This window comes from Nelumbo nucifera, chromosome 5 (assembly GCF_055504915.1).
Source record: "Nelumbo nucifera cultivar China Antique chromosome 5, China Antique-T2T, whole genome shotgun sequence".
Classification (NCBI taxonomy): domain Eukaryota; kingdom Viridiplantae; phylum Streptophyta; class Magnoliopsida; order Proteales; family Nelumbonaceae; genus Nelumbo; species Nelumbo nucifera.
Window position 1 is genome coordinate 63088149 of NC_142653.1, and position 17172 is coordinate 63105320.

The 17172-nt window shown below is 38.3% G+C and overlaps 1 protein-coding gene across 1 annotated transcript; it reads right to left on the reverse strand.

Annotated features, from left to right (window-relative positions):
* Positions 1–1185: 1185 nt before the first annotated feature.
* On the reverse strand, positions 1186–9113 carry AGL12 (AGAMOUS-like 12). The gene is made up of 7 exons (XM_010247223.3): positions 8818–9113; positions 8634–8715; positions 6251–6309; positions 2971–3070; positions 2814–2855; positions 1534–1575; positions 1186–1428 (listed from the first exon to the last, which is right to left on the reverse strand). The coding sequence occupies exons 1-7, from the start codon at positions 8997–8999 to the stop codon at positions 1333–1335; spliced, it is 603 nt and encodes a 200-aa protein (XP_010245525.1). The 5' UTR covers positions 9000–9113; the 3' UTR covers positions 1186–1332.
* Between the last annotated feature and the right edge of the window lie 8059 nt (positions 9114–17172).

Below are 17172 nucleotides of genomic sequence, written 5' to 3' on the forward strand. Positions count from 1 at the left end.
AAATTAAATTTGGATCAGCTCTTAATTAGATTAGGAGAGTGCTCTATATAAAGGAGAAAAAGGAGAGTGTCCAATTCAGCTAATTTTCTTAATTCTCTTGTTCTTTCCTCTTCTCCCTTGTCTCTTCGAAACCCTAACATGACCTAGCCATTGCAAGAACAGAATTTTATCAGTTTTTTCATTTTATTTTGCAAGAAAAATGTTAAGTAAATCAGGTTCACAAATCCCATTCGATATCCAAGCAAATTGGATAACAGTTTTGCTGAAACGGTGTGGCTAAATTAGTTTTTCATATACACGGCGCCATGTTCAGTTGGAGGCAAGTTTTGGAACTGATATTGGGCGTGAACTACCACTCTATGAGTTGTGATTTGTGGATTTTATATAAGGTATAATCAGTTTTGATTTTCATTTCAAATCTAGTCCGATTCAGTACAAGATCGATTCAAAAATTTCAGATTTAAAATCATCAGGAAATCAAAGTTTTTGAAAATTGCCCAGCCACCAAGCATAGTTTGGCCATCCATAATCTGATTTCTAACCCTTCCAACAATAGGATTAAATTAAAATCTATTTTTGCATTGCTCTTTTATTGAAATGAACCTTTAATGTACTCTTTGTAGAAGATTGCTTTATGATTGGACACGAGTATACCCAATTTAATATGGAGTTTAAAAAAAAGTTTTAAATTTGTTTTTAATAGACTATGAACCCTTATCACTTTAGAAATTAAATTATTGATAACCAACTACAACTAACCGTAAATAAACAAAACTATGTATAATATATGGAAGACTACTAGAATTTTCGTTAATGTAATTAGAAGGCAATTTTTTGGTTGATATTCAACCTTTTAACTTGAAACATAATCTTCAAAACTAGTTTATATAAAAATGTTTGAGATGCAAAATGGAATATATAAAAACAAAGCCAAATGTAAAACAAATATACATAATTAATGATCAATATCAATTAAGTATGAAAACCAATAATCAATTTGATGGTCAAAACTATTTACATAATGAAGCTTGGTGTCCTTTAACAAAAACAAGCACCCTCGTATAGAAGAACATACACAAACATATATACTAAAAGGGCAACATTCCCACCATACAAATCTCAAGTAACAATACATATCTGACCATTGTACTACAACCATATTTAAGATAAAACACACTTAAATAATTAACAATAACCATTAAAATATGTTTAAAGTCTACTACTTGTATAGCAAAATTTCCACTGAGAAAGGTTAAATTTGTAATCCTTTACTACACTTTCTCACATTACTAACTACTATCATAAGTAATCTATTTCATGTAAAATAGAGATCTAAAATTGAAATATCTCATTTTGTATGGTTAGTGGATATGGAAATCCAGTTATCATTGGCGACGGTAAGTCAAACATCCCATTTTGTTCTTGAATCTGCTTAAAAGAAAAAAAAAATGTCTATATGTTAGCCTAGTAAAGTTTCATTGGTACTTTTATGAAAACAATAAAAAGTAAAAGTGATAAAAAATAAGAGTTTACCTTTCCGTGAAGATATTCATTGGCAGCTTTCAATATTCCCTCCTTCAAAACCAAGTAATTGTTAGATCTTTTTAAACCATCACTAGTCAGAACTTGCATGATGCACAAGCTTTATTTATAAGCAAAATTGAAGATGGAGCTCTATGATATTTCCAATTAAGTGGTTCTCATCTAAGTTCAATTCAAATATTATTTTTTGGGTTATGTCTAGTTTATCCAATCACAATCTAAGTTGTGCTTTAGTGAGAGTGGATGATTTCCTATTCTCTAAATAAATTTGTATTGCTTTTTAATCTTAATGCTAATTTTTATTATTTTTTTGATTTTTTTTTATTAATTTTTATTGGTTTATTATTATGTTTGTTACTTAGGTAAAATTATAAAATAACATCCTCTTATAACATTTCTATAAACCACCTTTGTATTTTGGCCCTAACAATGGTCTCCCCTATAGTTTTGAGAAAAAGGTGCAAATATCTCCTTTCCCTTGGCTTTTCGGTAACAAAGACATTGAAGTTCTCAAGATACCCTTGTCATTGTTAATGTATTATCATACATAATTTAAAGTTTCAATTTTATCCTCTACTAATTTATTTTGGCAAACAACTTTCAAAGAATAATTCTCCTTACTCTTCTTAGACAAAGTAAGGTAAAAAAGTTTGAGTGAAGGAAAATTAATGCATTACATCAATATTGAGGATGTAATGCATTTTTATTTGGAATGTTGACAAAAGGAGGGTATTTGCACCTTTTTTTTCAAAACAATAGGGGAGGTTTTCATTAAGGTCAAAACATTGAGGATAAATTAACATCTTTAGTAGGGCCATAATGGTCAACTAATGTCTCCCCAATTGATTTTTGGGGGTGCGCAAATCTCTTTACTCCCAAAAATCAAGGGAGTTATAAGGCCAAGACAAAGTTTAGGGTAGGTTTGAGGTATCTATCCTTCACAAATTATAGTATGCCCGAATGCATTTCTACAAATTATAGTATAATGTGGTAACCTTATTATATGACATAGACAAATGCATTTTTTTTCATTTAGTATTAAAAATTTATAAATATTAAGGAATAGCTTTGCAATTCTACAAATGTCTATATTTGATAAAAGATTTGTTAAGCTAGTAATGAAATTTGAGACCTTCTCCGTTTCATAATCTTAATGCAATAAAAATGATCAAAAAAGATTTTTTTTCTGAAACTGTCGTTAAACGTTTTACTAATTTTTTATATTATTTTAATCTTTAACTAAATGAAAGAAAGATATAATTTTTCCTTACCTTATTCTTCAATACTTCAATCTCTTCAAACATAATTTGCATCTGAGATTAAAGAAATATCAATTGTTATGTTTATTAAATAACAAAGAAAAATAAGAGCCTAAATCAAACAAAATAATATATATAAAGTAATTACCACTTTAAATTTAACTTGTACCTTTATTGAGCGTATATGGCATATGCAAACTTCAAGATGTTTTTCTAAGGCATGCAATTCATCTAGTGACATAGTTTCCACTCCCCCTCCAAACGTATACCTGAAAGAAAATTTATTACTACATATTTTATTTTGATAACTTGATTTATTTCTTCTTCCAAACATATGTTATTTCTAATTATATCCATAATTTTTTGTATTTTAGTTAATTATTATGTTTCTTTTCTCTTAAAGTAAAAATCCCATTTTACTTTTATATAAGTTTTTTTTTTCTTTTTAAATATTGCCAAGTGAACTATTTTTGTACTCTTTTATCACATTAAGTTTAGGGAAAAATCGCAATTAGTATCTTGTACTTTGGGCCTAGTGCCATCTTGGTCCTTGAACTTTAAAATGTGACAATTCAATACTTGAACTTGCAAAATGTGCCAATTTAGTACCTACCGTTAACCAGCCATTAAGATGCATTTAAAAAGACACATATGCCCTTTGAGTGTCATCTAACTTTCTTTATCAACCATCCAAACGTTGATAAAAATGAATAGTCGCAAACCCTTGCCTCTTCTATTCGAGAAAGTTGGGGTCACTAGAATGCTCACTGAGACGTGACCCCAATTTTCTTGAACAGAAGAGGCAAGAATTTGAGACCTTCATTTTTTTGTAAAAATTTGAATGGTTGATAAAGAGAATTAGATGACACTCAAAGGGCATTTGTGTCTTTTCAAATGCCACTTAACAACTGCTTAACGGGTTGGTTAACAGCAAGTACTAGATTGACACGTTTAGAAAGTTCGGGAAATGAATTGTCACATTTTAAAGTTCATGACCAAAGTGACACTATGCCCAAAGTATAGGGTACTAATCAGGAATTTAATTCATTTTGACATGGATGATGTGGTTATATATCAATTAACTAACACTGGTATCACTATATCAAAGTGAACTTTAATCAGTGCTTAAGCATTTGTTTTCCTTTTCCTTATTATCATTTATTTTTTCCTATAAGAATAATTATGCTTATATTAAATTTAATATTTTTATGAGTAAAGATATATTTTATATAAAAAGATCGATTTCAAAAACTAAGACAACTACACTAAGTAAAAGAAATCATTACATAATACATTAATTAGAATCAAACTTTTATGTCTATCAACTATATATCACACATGTTTTATTATATGAAACTATTTTATTTTGAAAGTGTTTAGTAATATTTGAAATAAATTCATTTTAGTTTTAAGTAAGTATAAATAAGATTAAGAGAATTTATAGGATATTTTTATGCTTCTACAAATTTTATAATTAAAAATTAATAATTATTTTATACCATTATAATTAGAATAATAGTTTCATTTTACTAGATGGTTATTTTTAATGATATAAAAGTAAGTAAACAAACTAATATGGTAAAGAGAGCAAAATAAATGTTGAAAAGTCTAAACACATTTAATTTTATGAATTAAAAAAGAATAAATTTTAATATTTCATTTACTTTTTAACTTAATTGACTAACAATAACATGATTAAAATATGGAAATAGAAAGGAATTTTGGAACAACCAAACCTTTAAATAGAAAGGATAGATAACACTTTTAATATTATTACAAAGAATAAGATGAATAAAAAATTAAGCACAAAAGAACAAAAAGAGAGAAAAAATCTTCTATTGTAGAAAAGTAAAAAAGAAAAAGAAATTACATAAAAATAATGTAAAAAGAAATTACTTACTTATAACTAACATATTTGTAAGTAGTATTTATATTTCAAACTTATAACAATTTATTAAGAATGATCCTTCAAACACTTCATCTATCCCATATTATAAAGGTATAAAGTAGGGGTACGGTTGTTGGTTTGAGATTTAAATACAATTTTTTATGATAAGAATAATCTCCACTTTTTATTTATCTATTAAAGTCAAAACTATTACATATAGGATTTTCATTAATTATGATTGAAGGGGTTTACATAACTGATTATTTATTAGTAGGTGTACTAGAACTACCATAGAATTTATAATGTTATTAGAAAATGTAAAACACATTTGAGATACAATCTTATTACTATGGTTAAGTATGCTTCTAAGACATGTAATAGGGATGCTTATATTATTATTAGACAAATATTATCTTTTCCCATCTCATTATGTGCTTTTCCATTTTTTTCCATTTCTTTCATTTTATTTTTTATAATTTTTTTTATTAAATTGATTAATTAAATTTACTTTATGGACTTTACAAAAATGCAATAATTTTACAAAATAATTATGGCATTTAGGATTTTAGTATGTTTAGAATAAGAATAAATATGAGAGAAATTCAGATATTCAAAAAAACTTATTCCTTATATTATTATTATTATTTAAAAAATGAATTAATATAGAATTATTGTAAAATAAGAATAGAAGAGCATATAAGAAAATGTGATAAAATTGAAAAAATAAAGATCATAATATTTATTATTTAAGAATTATAACATATCAATATTGAAATTAATTTTATTATACATTGTTTTTAAGCCTTATTATTTGTCTTAATGTCCTTATTCTCATTATTTATTTTATGAAGTTTTATCAATTTTAAAATATTTTATTAACGATTTTAACAAATATTATAAGTTTTATATAAATCCCAATTTTGAATTTGATACAATTATTACGTTTTGTTGAACTTTTAACATATATTTTTTGCATTATTTATCAACTATGATTCTGTAGTTAACAACTTGTTAATTGTTTCCTAAAGTAATAGGATAGAGTTTCTAAAAAGATTAGCTTGCCATAAAAATACGTTAATATATATATATATATATATATATATATATATATATTCTTGTGTTACTACCATGAAATGAACCTTGAGTAGCAAATGTCTCACTGTGATGACTAATAGAATATAATTGCATTTTACAGTATCAATACAAAAAAAAAAAGTTTTTATGCCATAAACTTTGCAAATCATATAACATCACATAACATCTAATTCTAATGTTAAAATAAATTTACAATTTGAATATTAGATTAACATGTTTTCTTTTCTGTTATACAAAGCTCACATTAGATTTCATTTTTGATCTACTTATGTATAGTTATAGTTTATGTTAAGATAAATTTTGTACATATTTCTTCTACAAATATTTATTGTACATATTTGTATTTGTACTATTCCCAAAGTGAGCCTTAGATGCAAACAAGTTTCTTTTTATCTTGAATGAAATAGCTGAACATATAATTAGTCATTATGCACAAGATTCACATGTCAAAGGATATTAGATTTACCCAAGACCCTTTTGGAGTAATTGAATCTCTTCTTTCAAACTAGTTATTTCCTCTGATTCCTGTCAAATAAATAGAAAGAGGATCATTTTTGTTTGTCGTTAGGGAACAATATAAACTAAAAAATCATATATATTGGTCTCTTCTTATTACTACAAGTGGATTTGGATGCTATCTAGCTTTAAAATGGTTGATAAGTACTAGATGATTACATCTTAAATGTGAGAGCAGGTGGAGAGATTCATCATAGTAGAAAGAAGCACATATTGAACAACTTTTCCGTTTGTATCTTGTCTACCATGATTTCCCATCGATAAAAGCTTTTTAATGGAGGGAGTTGGATAAGTCATATAAGAGCTGAAAACATTTTAGTGGATGGAGTTTGATAAGTCATATGCTACTACGAGTCAAATCATATAGTATATGTTTGGCATCGATGTTGCAGTTGCAGAACCGTCTGCTGATGTGGCTTGGAGCACAGTTTTTTCAGAAAATAGTGTCTTTATTTTTGTTTGGAATCATTGCTGCCAGGAAACGTTTTCAGCATTGGTACCCATTATCCAGTGCCACATCACTGCCCTATTGGCAGCAACGAGCTGCAGCTCCAAGAAACGCCAAATCTAGCATTGCTCCAGGCCATAGCTTTCCGATTTTCGAGGCATGACTTCGAGCACTGTTTTTTATGGAAAAACGGTTCTAAACAAATGCGTGTTTCCTGGAGCACCGTTTTTTTCCCATATGGCATTGATGTTGCGCCATTGCTCCAGGAAACGGCAACGATGCCAAACAGTTTCATAAGAGTGGATAAAATTTTCACTCCTTCCAGGAAGTAGGTGCTTCTGTTTTTTCACAGTTAAAGCTACGCTATAAAGAATAGAAGTACCAACTTTCTTGAACGAGAAAAGAAAATCTTTTGCATCAAAAGGCTGGTCATGTTTACAAATTCCCATAATATGAAAAAAACATTTTGCTTTCAAATTTACAATGTTATTTTTCTTGGGACAATAAATACAATGTTTGAATGATACCCTCATTCAAGTGCTTGTATATGTTTGAGATAGATTGTCGTCTAAGGGCTTGGGTGTGTGCAAAGCCATTAAAGATGGCTTTCAGTAGTTTTTCATAAGGCAGTGTTTGGTTGCAGTGCAAATTTATTTGCACTAATACAAATGCATGGGAGTGCAAATGAAAAAAAAATGCAAATTCTCATTTAATTTTGTTTTGGGTTTTACTTTATTCTGATTCACGTCTTAATTTAATTCATTTGTACTGCAATCAAACAAAATAAACTAAAATTTGAAACAAAAATAGGTTAGGATTTACACTCAAATCATTTGCACTGCCAAAATTTTGCAGCAGTGCATATTTATTTGCATTGCAACCAAACACAGATGATCATAGCCTATCTAAAAAGCAAATATACTTGCTCTTTTGTGCTTGAAACTTTTAATATCTTTCCCAAAATTTGTCTTGGATGGCTTCTTTTTGCATCTGCTTATGGGGTAGAATGGTAAATTACGATATCTTGAGATGGGAATCTGCAGTTAAGTGGAACATTAACAGTGAAATCAGTGCAGTAGCTATTCAGAGCCTGCTATGGAAGGGTGCTTAGCTAAAGTGGGTATAGAACCTAGATTCCTAGACGGCTCTCAAAAGATGAACTTGCACTGTTTCCATCTTACACATGGAAGATCACTCATATAAGGTTAGCATGACATTTTTCCTGTTAACTAATAGTTTTTTTTTGTTCTTCTTTCTGCCGGGTCACCCAAGTTCTTTAATTAGAATGCTTTCTGTTTTAACATTCTTCTAATAATTTTTTTCTGGGAAGTAAAAAAATAATAATAAAAGGAACATGTACATATTTGATGGTGTAACTCTAGTTCTATGGAAGTGTGAACCTGTTCTTTCACAGTAGTGAGGGAATGTAGATTTAGATTTTGACCAAGTTATATGCCCCTAATAGGAGAGCTACACAGACAAAACAGATACCCCATATAGGTATTCATGTGTTTATGTAAATACGAGTTTGAGTTGGGTAACTCGTTGAATAAATAATGAAAGATGACTTCAGAGTCTAGAAATGGCACAAATGATTAAATTCGAGTAAAACATGCTTTTAGATATTTGAAAATTAAATTGGCACAAATGATGATGACCAAATACTGCTATTCTTTCACACAAAACATGCTTTTAGAAAGAGAGAAAGGATGACAAAACTAGAAAAATTTTATTTTCCTATTTAGTAAGCAAAGCAAAAAACACTGTTGTAAATAAATCTAATATGAATAAAAAACCAAAAGAAATAATTCGTCTCTCTGGAACTGGAAGGAAATTAACTAATACATATATACTGTCCTTACAACATGGAGAAATGGAGTAATACCAGAGTAAGTCTTCCTCCAGTATCTTCAATTTGAACCGCCCGTGTGGATTTCATGTACCTCTCAATCAGCCCTTGCATGTTTCTTTGATAATTCAAATTAAAAGACCTCCAGTCAGAAAATTAGAAAATAATGCTAGCAGCTGGAAAAATGTTGACAATCACTGAGATAAAGAAGGAGAGAGACCCCTTTGTGGCGAGTTCATAGAGTTTTCCTTTAGTGGAGAAAATGATGATCCCTACATCAGCATCACACAGCACAGATAATTCCTTAGCCTTCTTCAGAAGTCCAGCTCTGCGCTTGCAGAAGGTAACCTGCCTGTGAACTGTGTTCTCGATCCTCTTCATCTGAACCTTTCCCCGTGCCATTGATATTGTTTTAGCTAGCTTTCTGCAGACAACCTCCCACTAGTTTAGACTAGCTTCGAGGTTGTTGCACCAAGACCTCTTTGTCTTCGAGTTGTCACAAGTCCCTCCAGCACTCAATGGCGTGTCTTATATACATGGTTTTAGATTCTCCTGTCTTGCAGTAAGAATATGTTGGTCGGCCGTTTTCTTTACACATCAGAGAGCTTTCTTTTCCCTATTGTTCCTTCTTGACATGGGCCTCTTTCTCATGTCTGTGGGTGGGTCCTTTCGGTATCAGACCTAAAATTCTTTTCATGTGCACCCCATCCTAATGAACCAACGGGTTGCTCATGTGGCCTCCATATCAGTGTTTAATTGTTTCTTAAGATTAGGGTTTAAGTCTCAAATAGATACAGTTTCATAAGTCATAAATAAAGCCTTTGAAAAGTCAGCACACTTAACCCACTCTTTACTTTGAAGAAGGCAAGAATCTTGTCAAATCAAACCCCATTCAAAGAGAAACACTAAATAACTAAATAAGATCTTTTCCTGCAGTTCCCGGATCAAAGGTGTTCTGTGGTTAGGGTTCAACAGGTGCCACATGGACTATGCCATGTGGGTGTTTGTGCTTTGACGTATAAAGCTTCGATTCCATGTCTTTAGCTTTAAAATGAGTTATCATAATTAATAAGAGAAAGTTCAGGCTTTCTTGGCAAAAGGTTTCTTTAAGTTTTCCTTTCGATATTTTAGCTTTTCGTATGTCACTTTCATTTGTATATTTGTATGGAGGATGGAAGTGGCGTGATATTTTATATTTCTTGAACGAATCTTAAAATAAGCCGTTCCCATGAGGAAACTATTACACCATATTTCTTGGGCTTATCAATCATTTAGAATAGATGGGCTAGACGCCTTCCCCTAATCAAAGCTTAATTTATTCATGTAGGGGCGGCAATTTCTCACCCAATCCGTTAAACTCAATCAATTCAACCAATATCTAATTTATTCTTGAAGGGTTGGAAATGAGTTCATCATCCATTAGGTAAATTTAAATGGGTTAGGTTAGGTTATGTTATAGACAATTATTGGGTTAACCACTAATTGTATAAGCATAAATTCCTTGGCCATTTTTCTTTAATTTTTTTTATTTGAGTGAAATAATTTATAATTAATGTATTAATTTCTACTAATTATTAATTAAAATTAGTTTTGACTTGAATCAACATAGCTCACATGATGTAGCGTGATTTGGTCACTCCTAACTAGCAGGGGCCTCACTCCTAGCTGGCAACGGACAACACCTGAGAAAGAGAAGATGAAGGATTCCCGGGAGCTCGCCCAGCGGGAACACTCCGATGCTTAAGTTAGAACTCGGTGAAAAGCTTAGAGAGTAATGACGAGCTAAGAGTGGAGATGCACACTACTCGATTACCAAAAATTCAATTACCTTTTTCCTTGGGGGTTGGAGCCCTTTATATTAATGCGCTGCCAAATCGGGTGTAACCACCTCTGATTCTTTGCTACAGCCGTTATTCGTCAGGCTGATTTGATTGGCGCAGGTATCCGTCGCAGGGTACGGTCCTGTCATTTGAGAGACGTTATGCAGAGCTGGCGTGCACGACGCCGTCTAACGTGAGACGTAGGCGCAGTCCTCTGGACTGGCAGGTGCTCCGCCGCCGGACAAGAGACGTGGGAGCAGTCTGACAAGCACGGTCTTGTCGGATAAGAAGTTTCCCGAAGGCTCCGGGTTACTCAATAACGAGCCCCTTTGTAGCGGGCTCCCTTGTAGTGAGCTCCAATAGCGAGCTGCCTTGCAGCAAGCCGTTCTGTAGTGGGCTGTAGCGAGTTGTTTTATTGGGGTTTCAACGAGCTTATTACGCCGAGTTGTGGCCAAGCTGTCATGCTGAAGTGTCACTTATGTTGAGTCATATCCACGTGTCCCTTAGTTAGGAGGTCGGGTCAAATCACCCTCCATCAATTGCTCCCCACTCCTCGGGCTAAGGGTCTCACTTTGGCGCGGGGAGTTCATGAAGTGATGGGTGGATTTGACCCATATTTAAAACTAGGTTGACTGATTACATGATGTATACGCGCGGATGTCAGGTGACTTCTAGATTTTTTGGACGCCAAAAAACGCACCAAACTGCCTTCAGTTTTGGAAGACGTGCAACCATCTTTATTTCAGTCTCGGAGGATGTGCAACCATCTTTATTTCAGTCTAGGAGGGCCCCAGGCCTCATTTTCTTTACGCTAACTTGCCTTGCTTTCAGTTTGAGGTTGCGCCTTCGTCTTGTTTGCTTGAGCTATCCCCGTTTTCGTCGCTTTCTCAGTTCACTTTTCTGGTGAGTCCTCTACTCTGTCCAAACAATGTCTGGGCATCCGTACTACGGTGGCTTTTCCCAAGATGGTAATCAGGGCGAGGTCCCCTCGAGCTCAGGGGGAGCTTGGGGGTTCCCTGAAGGGCAGGCTTCGGAAGTCCGTGAGGCCTCCGGTAACTCATCTTCCACTTCCTAGGGTCAGGAGCCTGATAGCTTCGGCCCTTCCTCCATGTCAATGGAGAGGCTTCAGGCCCTAGTCTCTTATTATAACCTCCCCAGGGATCTCATCTACAGCCTCCCATCTGGTAACTATCCCTGGGAACACGGCCACGACGAAATCGTGGCCTTTGAGGAGCAGCTCGTGGCTAGTCTCCAACTCCCACTACATCCTTTGATAGTGGAGGTTCTTACCCATTTCAATGTCACTATAGACCAACTCCATCCGAACTCAATCTGAAACGTAGTTGGGACAATTTCTCTGTTTTCCGAGTATTGTCTTCATCTTTCCCTTGATATCTTTGCCACTATCTTATCAATTAAGAATGCCTCCCCCGGAGCCCCTCCAGAAAGGCGCTCTTATTACTTTTCCCCCTATCCTGGCTTCAAGCTCCTCCACGATCTACCAAACAGGATCCCAGCCTAGAAGCAGGGTTATTTTGTAGTTCACAACCCTGAGGGTGGCCCTTTCCAACCCACTGGAGGGCTGTCGTTCAGGATCCGGGGGTTGAGCTAAACCCGAAAGTTCAGGAAACGCTGTAGTCTTGGGCGGGGGTAGGCTTCCTCTGTTGGTACTACTTGGCTGAGGACAAGCTCGTGCAGGCCGGCTTGAGCCCCAATAGGTCACCCTTAGGTCGCCTATTCTTTTCTCTCCTTTTTTTTTTGAGTTGGACTAATGCCTTGTGATTCTTGCAGTCAACATGTCTGGTGTGGATGCACATCGCCTTTTGTCGAGCAACCAGAAGCGTAGGGCGAAGAGGTCGTGCCCTGACCAAGCGTCCACTTCTGGGGCCGCCGAGTTCGAGGCTGCGGATCCAGCCTTTGTTCCGCCGCCGGAGGTCCCACCTGTGCCCTTTGAGGGAGTAGCAGCGGGAGGCAACGAAGAAGAAGAGGTCCCACCCCAGGAGCAGTACCCTTCAGCCGCGCGGTCCGGCCCCACTGTCTTCCCGCGATTTCCTACCGATGGAAGGGACGAAAGTGTCACCAACTTCCTCGTGGCTTCGCGAAGGAGCCGACAGGCGGTCACTCATGAGGAGGTCACGAGCTGGCCGGGATGCACCATAGGGAGCTCGCCAAGCTGGCTTCGGCTCATTGCATGGTGGTAAGTGCCTGCTTCTTCCCATTTTCTCCCTCCCTTCTCTTTTCTCTCTCCCTCTTACTTACTTCGGCTTTCTATTGGCAGCCGAACTCCGCCATCCACGCCATGGCCTGTCAGACTGCTATTCACTCCCAGGACGCCGTCAATCAGAGGTTGAACGTGCAGAGCCTCCAACGCGAGCTCGACCAGGCACGGGATTAATTTCTCCAGGCTCAGAAGGGGAGCGAGGCCCAGGAGCTGCTCGTTAGGGACCAGGAAGCACGTATCTCCCGACTGTTTGAGGAGAGTGCCCGTTACAGGGAGGAGTCTTCGAGGGTGGCGGCAGAGAGGGAGCTTCTTCGCCAACAGGTCCAGAGCTTAGAGTCCACGCTCCATGAGAGGACCCGAAACTTCGACGCCGCGGTGGAGGTAGAGCGGGCTAAGGCGGTGGAGGACTTCAAAGAGTCCCAGTAGTTCCACGACCTCCAGGTCGAATACGGCTCGAAGTCCTACTGCTCGGGGTTCAAGCTTTGCCGGTGGCTGGTCTGGAAGAAGTTCTCCGGCCTTAACCTTGAAGGTGTAACAATGAGAGACCTGGCCCTAGAGACGGCGGACGCTGCAGAGGAGGAGGAGCCCGACTCCCTGGAGGAGAGTGACGAGGATGTAGAGCAGGTGGGGCCTTGAGGCTGGTTGCTCTCTTTTTTTTTTTCTTCTTCTGAAGAATTACTTATGAAGTGGTTGCTCTCGGGCAACTGAGCCCGGTTCTCTTTCTTTTCTTTCTGCTTTACTGATGTACTCTCCCGGGCTGTTAGGCTCGGTTTCTTTTTTAGAACTAGTAATGAAATGTTCCTTTTTTCTACTAAGTGTTGTGCGATTTACTCTTTTGCCGAAGTGACTATTTCACCCGAACTGCTAGAGCTAAGCACCCAAAGTGGGGTTTCTCGACTATCGTCATCCTGAGCTATCTCCCCGTACTTAGTAGGGGTGATTTTATAATGTACACTGAGGTGATCATCACAGTGAGCATATGCCCGACCTATATGCACCTGGGTTACTTAAGTTGAAGTTAGTTGTCCCTAGCGGGTCCAACTTGTATATTGAGGCGGGCTATGCATCATAGGATTCACACCCGAGCTGCCTGCGCCTTTGGTATTAATACTTAGCCTATGCCGATGAAGTGGTTAGGTCTTATACGGTGTTGAGGTCTTCGTTAGCTCGGCGTTTTAACCCTTAGGCTGGGGGAGTGACTTATGGTCCACTCTCCTAGAGTTCGCCCATGCCATAGAGGTGACTAGGTCTTATAGTGCCGAGGTCTTTTGTTAGCTCGGCGAATTGGCCCTTAGGCTCTGGGAGTGACTATAGTCCACTCGGCTCGGTGATTACAAGTAATATTGCCTTAAGTTGACAATATTTCATGCCCGAGGTACTTGTTTCCCTTCTAGGTTTTCGAGCTCATACGTTCCTTCACCGAGCACCCGCTTTACTCGGTAGGGTCCTTCCCAATTTGGCCCGAGCTTACCAACACTGGGCTCAGGCACCATAACTTTACGAAGGACCAGGTCTCTGACGCGGAGGTTCCACTTCTTGACCTTGGCGTTATAGTACCGAGCTACTCTCTGCTAGTAGGCCGTCGTCCTAATGTATGCGAGGTCCCGTACCTCATTGAGTAGGTCGAGGTTGGTGTGTAGCTCATCTTCATTTGCCTTATCATCATACACTTCCAGACATAGCGTAGGAACTTCGATCTCGGCTGGGATGACTGCTTCAGTGCCATAAGTGATGTTGAAGGAAGTCTCGCCTGTTGCGGTCTTTACCATGGTCCGATAAGCCCATAGTACACTGGGTAGCTCATCTACCCATAGCCCCTTGGCTCGATCGAGGCGTGCCTTCAGTCTGCGGAGAATGGCTCTGTTCGTCACCTCCGCTTGACCATTTGCTTGAGGGTGTGCTACCGAGGTGAAATTTTGTTGAATCCCCATATCTTTGCACAAGTTTTAGAATTTAATATCCTCAAACTGCTTAACGTTGTCAGAGATTAGTACTCGGGGTAGTCCGAAACGGCACACTATACTCTTCCAGAAGACTGCACATTTCGCGCTGTGATTGTCGTGAGAGGTTCGACTTCTACCCACTTGGTAAAATAATCAATTGCCACCACTAAGAACCTCCTCTACACTGTCGCTGGTGGAAATGGTCCGAGTATATCGATCCCCCACTGTGCGAAAGGCCACAGGCTGGTGAGATACTTCAGGTTGGCGGTAGGCTGGTGGTGGATGTTGGCGTGCTTCTGGCACTTGTCACATCTTCTGACGAGCTCAATCGCATCTGTCACATCTTCTGGGCGAGAGCCCTGCCCCCCAAGTGTCCACCGCACAGGCCCTCATGAGTGTCACGGAGCACGAGCTCGGCTTCAGAAGGTCGCAAGCAGCGCAGATAAGGGAGCGTGTAAGATATTCGGTATAGTCGTTCGTCTATTATGACGTATTTGGCCGCCTAACACTCTAACCTTCTGGTGGAATTGTGATCCGCAAGGAGGGTCCCATGTAGCAGGAAGCTCGCGAGCAGATCAATCCAGCTCAGCTCTGCTTGAACAAAAGGAAAGACCTCCTCTACCCCCCGAGAATTCTAGGCCGAGGCAAGTTCTCTATGTACACGGTTCTCATGGTATTATCATTGGTGCTAGCTAACCGGGATAGGGCATCGGCCTCAACGTTCTCTGATATCGGGATTTGCTTGATGAAGTGTGACTGGAAGTTGAGTAGAGCCTCTCTTACTTTGGCTAAGTAGGCGATCATGGTTGGCTCATGGGCTTCGTATTCTCGTGTAACTTGGTTGACCACGAGTTGAGAATCACTGCAGACGATGATGTGTTTGGCTTTCACTTCGTTTGCTAGAGCCATCCTGGCTAGTAACACCTCATACTCTGCTTCATTGTTGGGTACCGCGAACTCAAAGCGTAACGCATACTCCAGTTTCACCCCGCTTGGCCCATACAGAACGATTCCAGCTCCGACGCCCTGTTGGTTGGACGAGCCATCCACGTGAAGGATCCAGGGCTCCTCATCCCAGCTCAGGTTTGATCTAACTAGGAGAGAAGCCGCATTGGTTGCTATCCCACGGTGCTCGAGCTCAACCGGCCTGGGAACCTCGGGTTGATCCGACCTGGGGGCCTCGGGCTCGACCGACCTAGGGACTTTGGTGCTGAAAGTGCATTCCACGACAAAGTCAGCTAAGGCTTTGGCCTTAATAGCAGTTAATGGCTTGTACTAGAGGTCGTATTCGCTAAGCTTGACGGCCCACTTCGTCAACCTACCAGAGGCTTGTTGGTGAGGACGACGACGGTATGAGCTTGGAAGTACGGACGGAGCTTCTAAGCTGCAATGACTAGCGCATACGCCAACTTTTCGATCTCTAGATATCTCGTCTCTACTCCCTGCAACACTTTGCTAACATAGTAGATAGATCGTTGGACCCTATCTACCTCTCTTATCAGAACCGAGTTGACCACCTCGTCACTTGTAGAGAGGTACAACTCCAAAACATCACCCTCCTCGGGTCGGGTTAAGACTGGGATACTGGCGAGGTACTTTTTGAGCTCGTCGAACGCGACCTGGCATTCTTTGGTCCATTCAAAGCTTTTTCCTTTAATTGCCTTAAAGAAAGGCATGCAGCGATCTACTGATTTGGACATGAAGCGGCTATGCGGCCATTCAGCCTCTAAATCTCCTTCAATTTCCGGGGTGGTCTCATATCTAGGATGTCCTTAATTTTATCCGGGTTGGCCTCAATGCCATGCCGTTTAACAATGTACCCTAGGAATTTACCCAAGGTGACACCGAAAACACACTTGTTCGGGTTTAACTTCATATTAAATTTGCGCAAAATCTCAAAAACAGAATGCAAGTCTTGTATTAAATCATTTGAAAACTGAGTCTTGATGACCATGTCGTCTACATAACTTTCTACTTTTCTGCCAATTAATGGCTCAAACAATTTATTTACAAGTCTTTGAAAGGTAGCCCTGACATTTTTTAATCCAAAGGGCATGACCTTGTAACAGTACAGGCCTATCTCGGTTATAAAAGCTGTTTTTTCTTCGTCAGCAGGGTCCATTCTTATCTGGTTATAGCCTGAGTAGGCATCCAAGAAACTCAGCAACTCATGCCCTGAGGTCACGTCCACCAGGCAGCCAATCTTGGGGAGTGGGAAGCAATCCTTCGGACAAGATCAATTCAGGTCGGTATAATCGATGCACATGCGCCATTTACCATTGGACTTCTTTACCAGGACCGGGTTGGCTACCCAGCTCGGGTAATGGACCTCTCTGATGAAGTCGGTTGCAAGGAGCTTCCCGACCTCATCATCAACTACTCTCCAGTACTCCGGGGCTAAGTTGCATTTCTTCTGTCTAAAGGGCCTAACTACAGGATCAGTATTTAGCCTGTGAGTGATGATGCTTGGGTCTATGCCGGGCATCTCTGCCACGGACCATGCCAAAACATCTAAATTTTCAAGTAAAAAACTTACCAGTTGGGATCGCAGAGGCTCCTTGATTGAAGCGTCGATTTAGAGTGTCCGAGCT

Bases quoted from the DNA above. Each gene is read 5' to 3' on its own strand.
- AGL12 (XM_010247223.3), bottom strand. From the start codon at position 8,999: ATGGCACGGGGAAAGGTTCAGATGAAGAGGATCGAGAACACAGTTCAC. The intron at 6,310-8,633 runs GTATTACTCCAT...TTTATTTGACAG, and splicing joins CTGGAGGAAGACTTACTCTG to GAATCAGAGGAAATAACTAG. The intron at 1,429-1,533 runs GTAAACTCTTAT...TCTTTTAAGCAG, and splicing joins ATGAATATCTTCACGGAAAG to ATTCAAGAACAAAATGGGAT.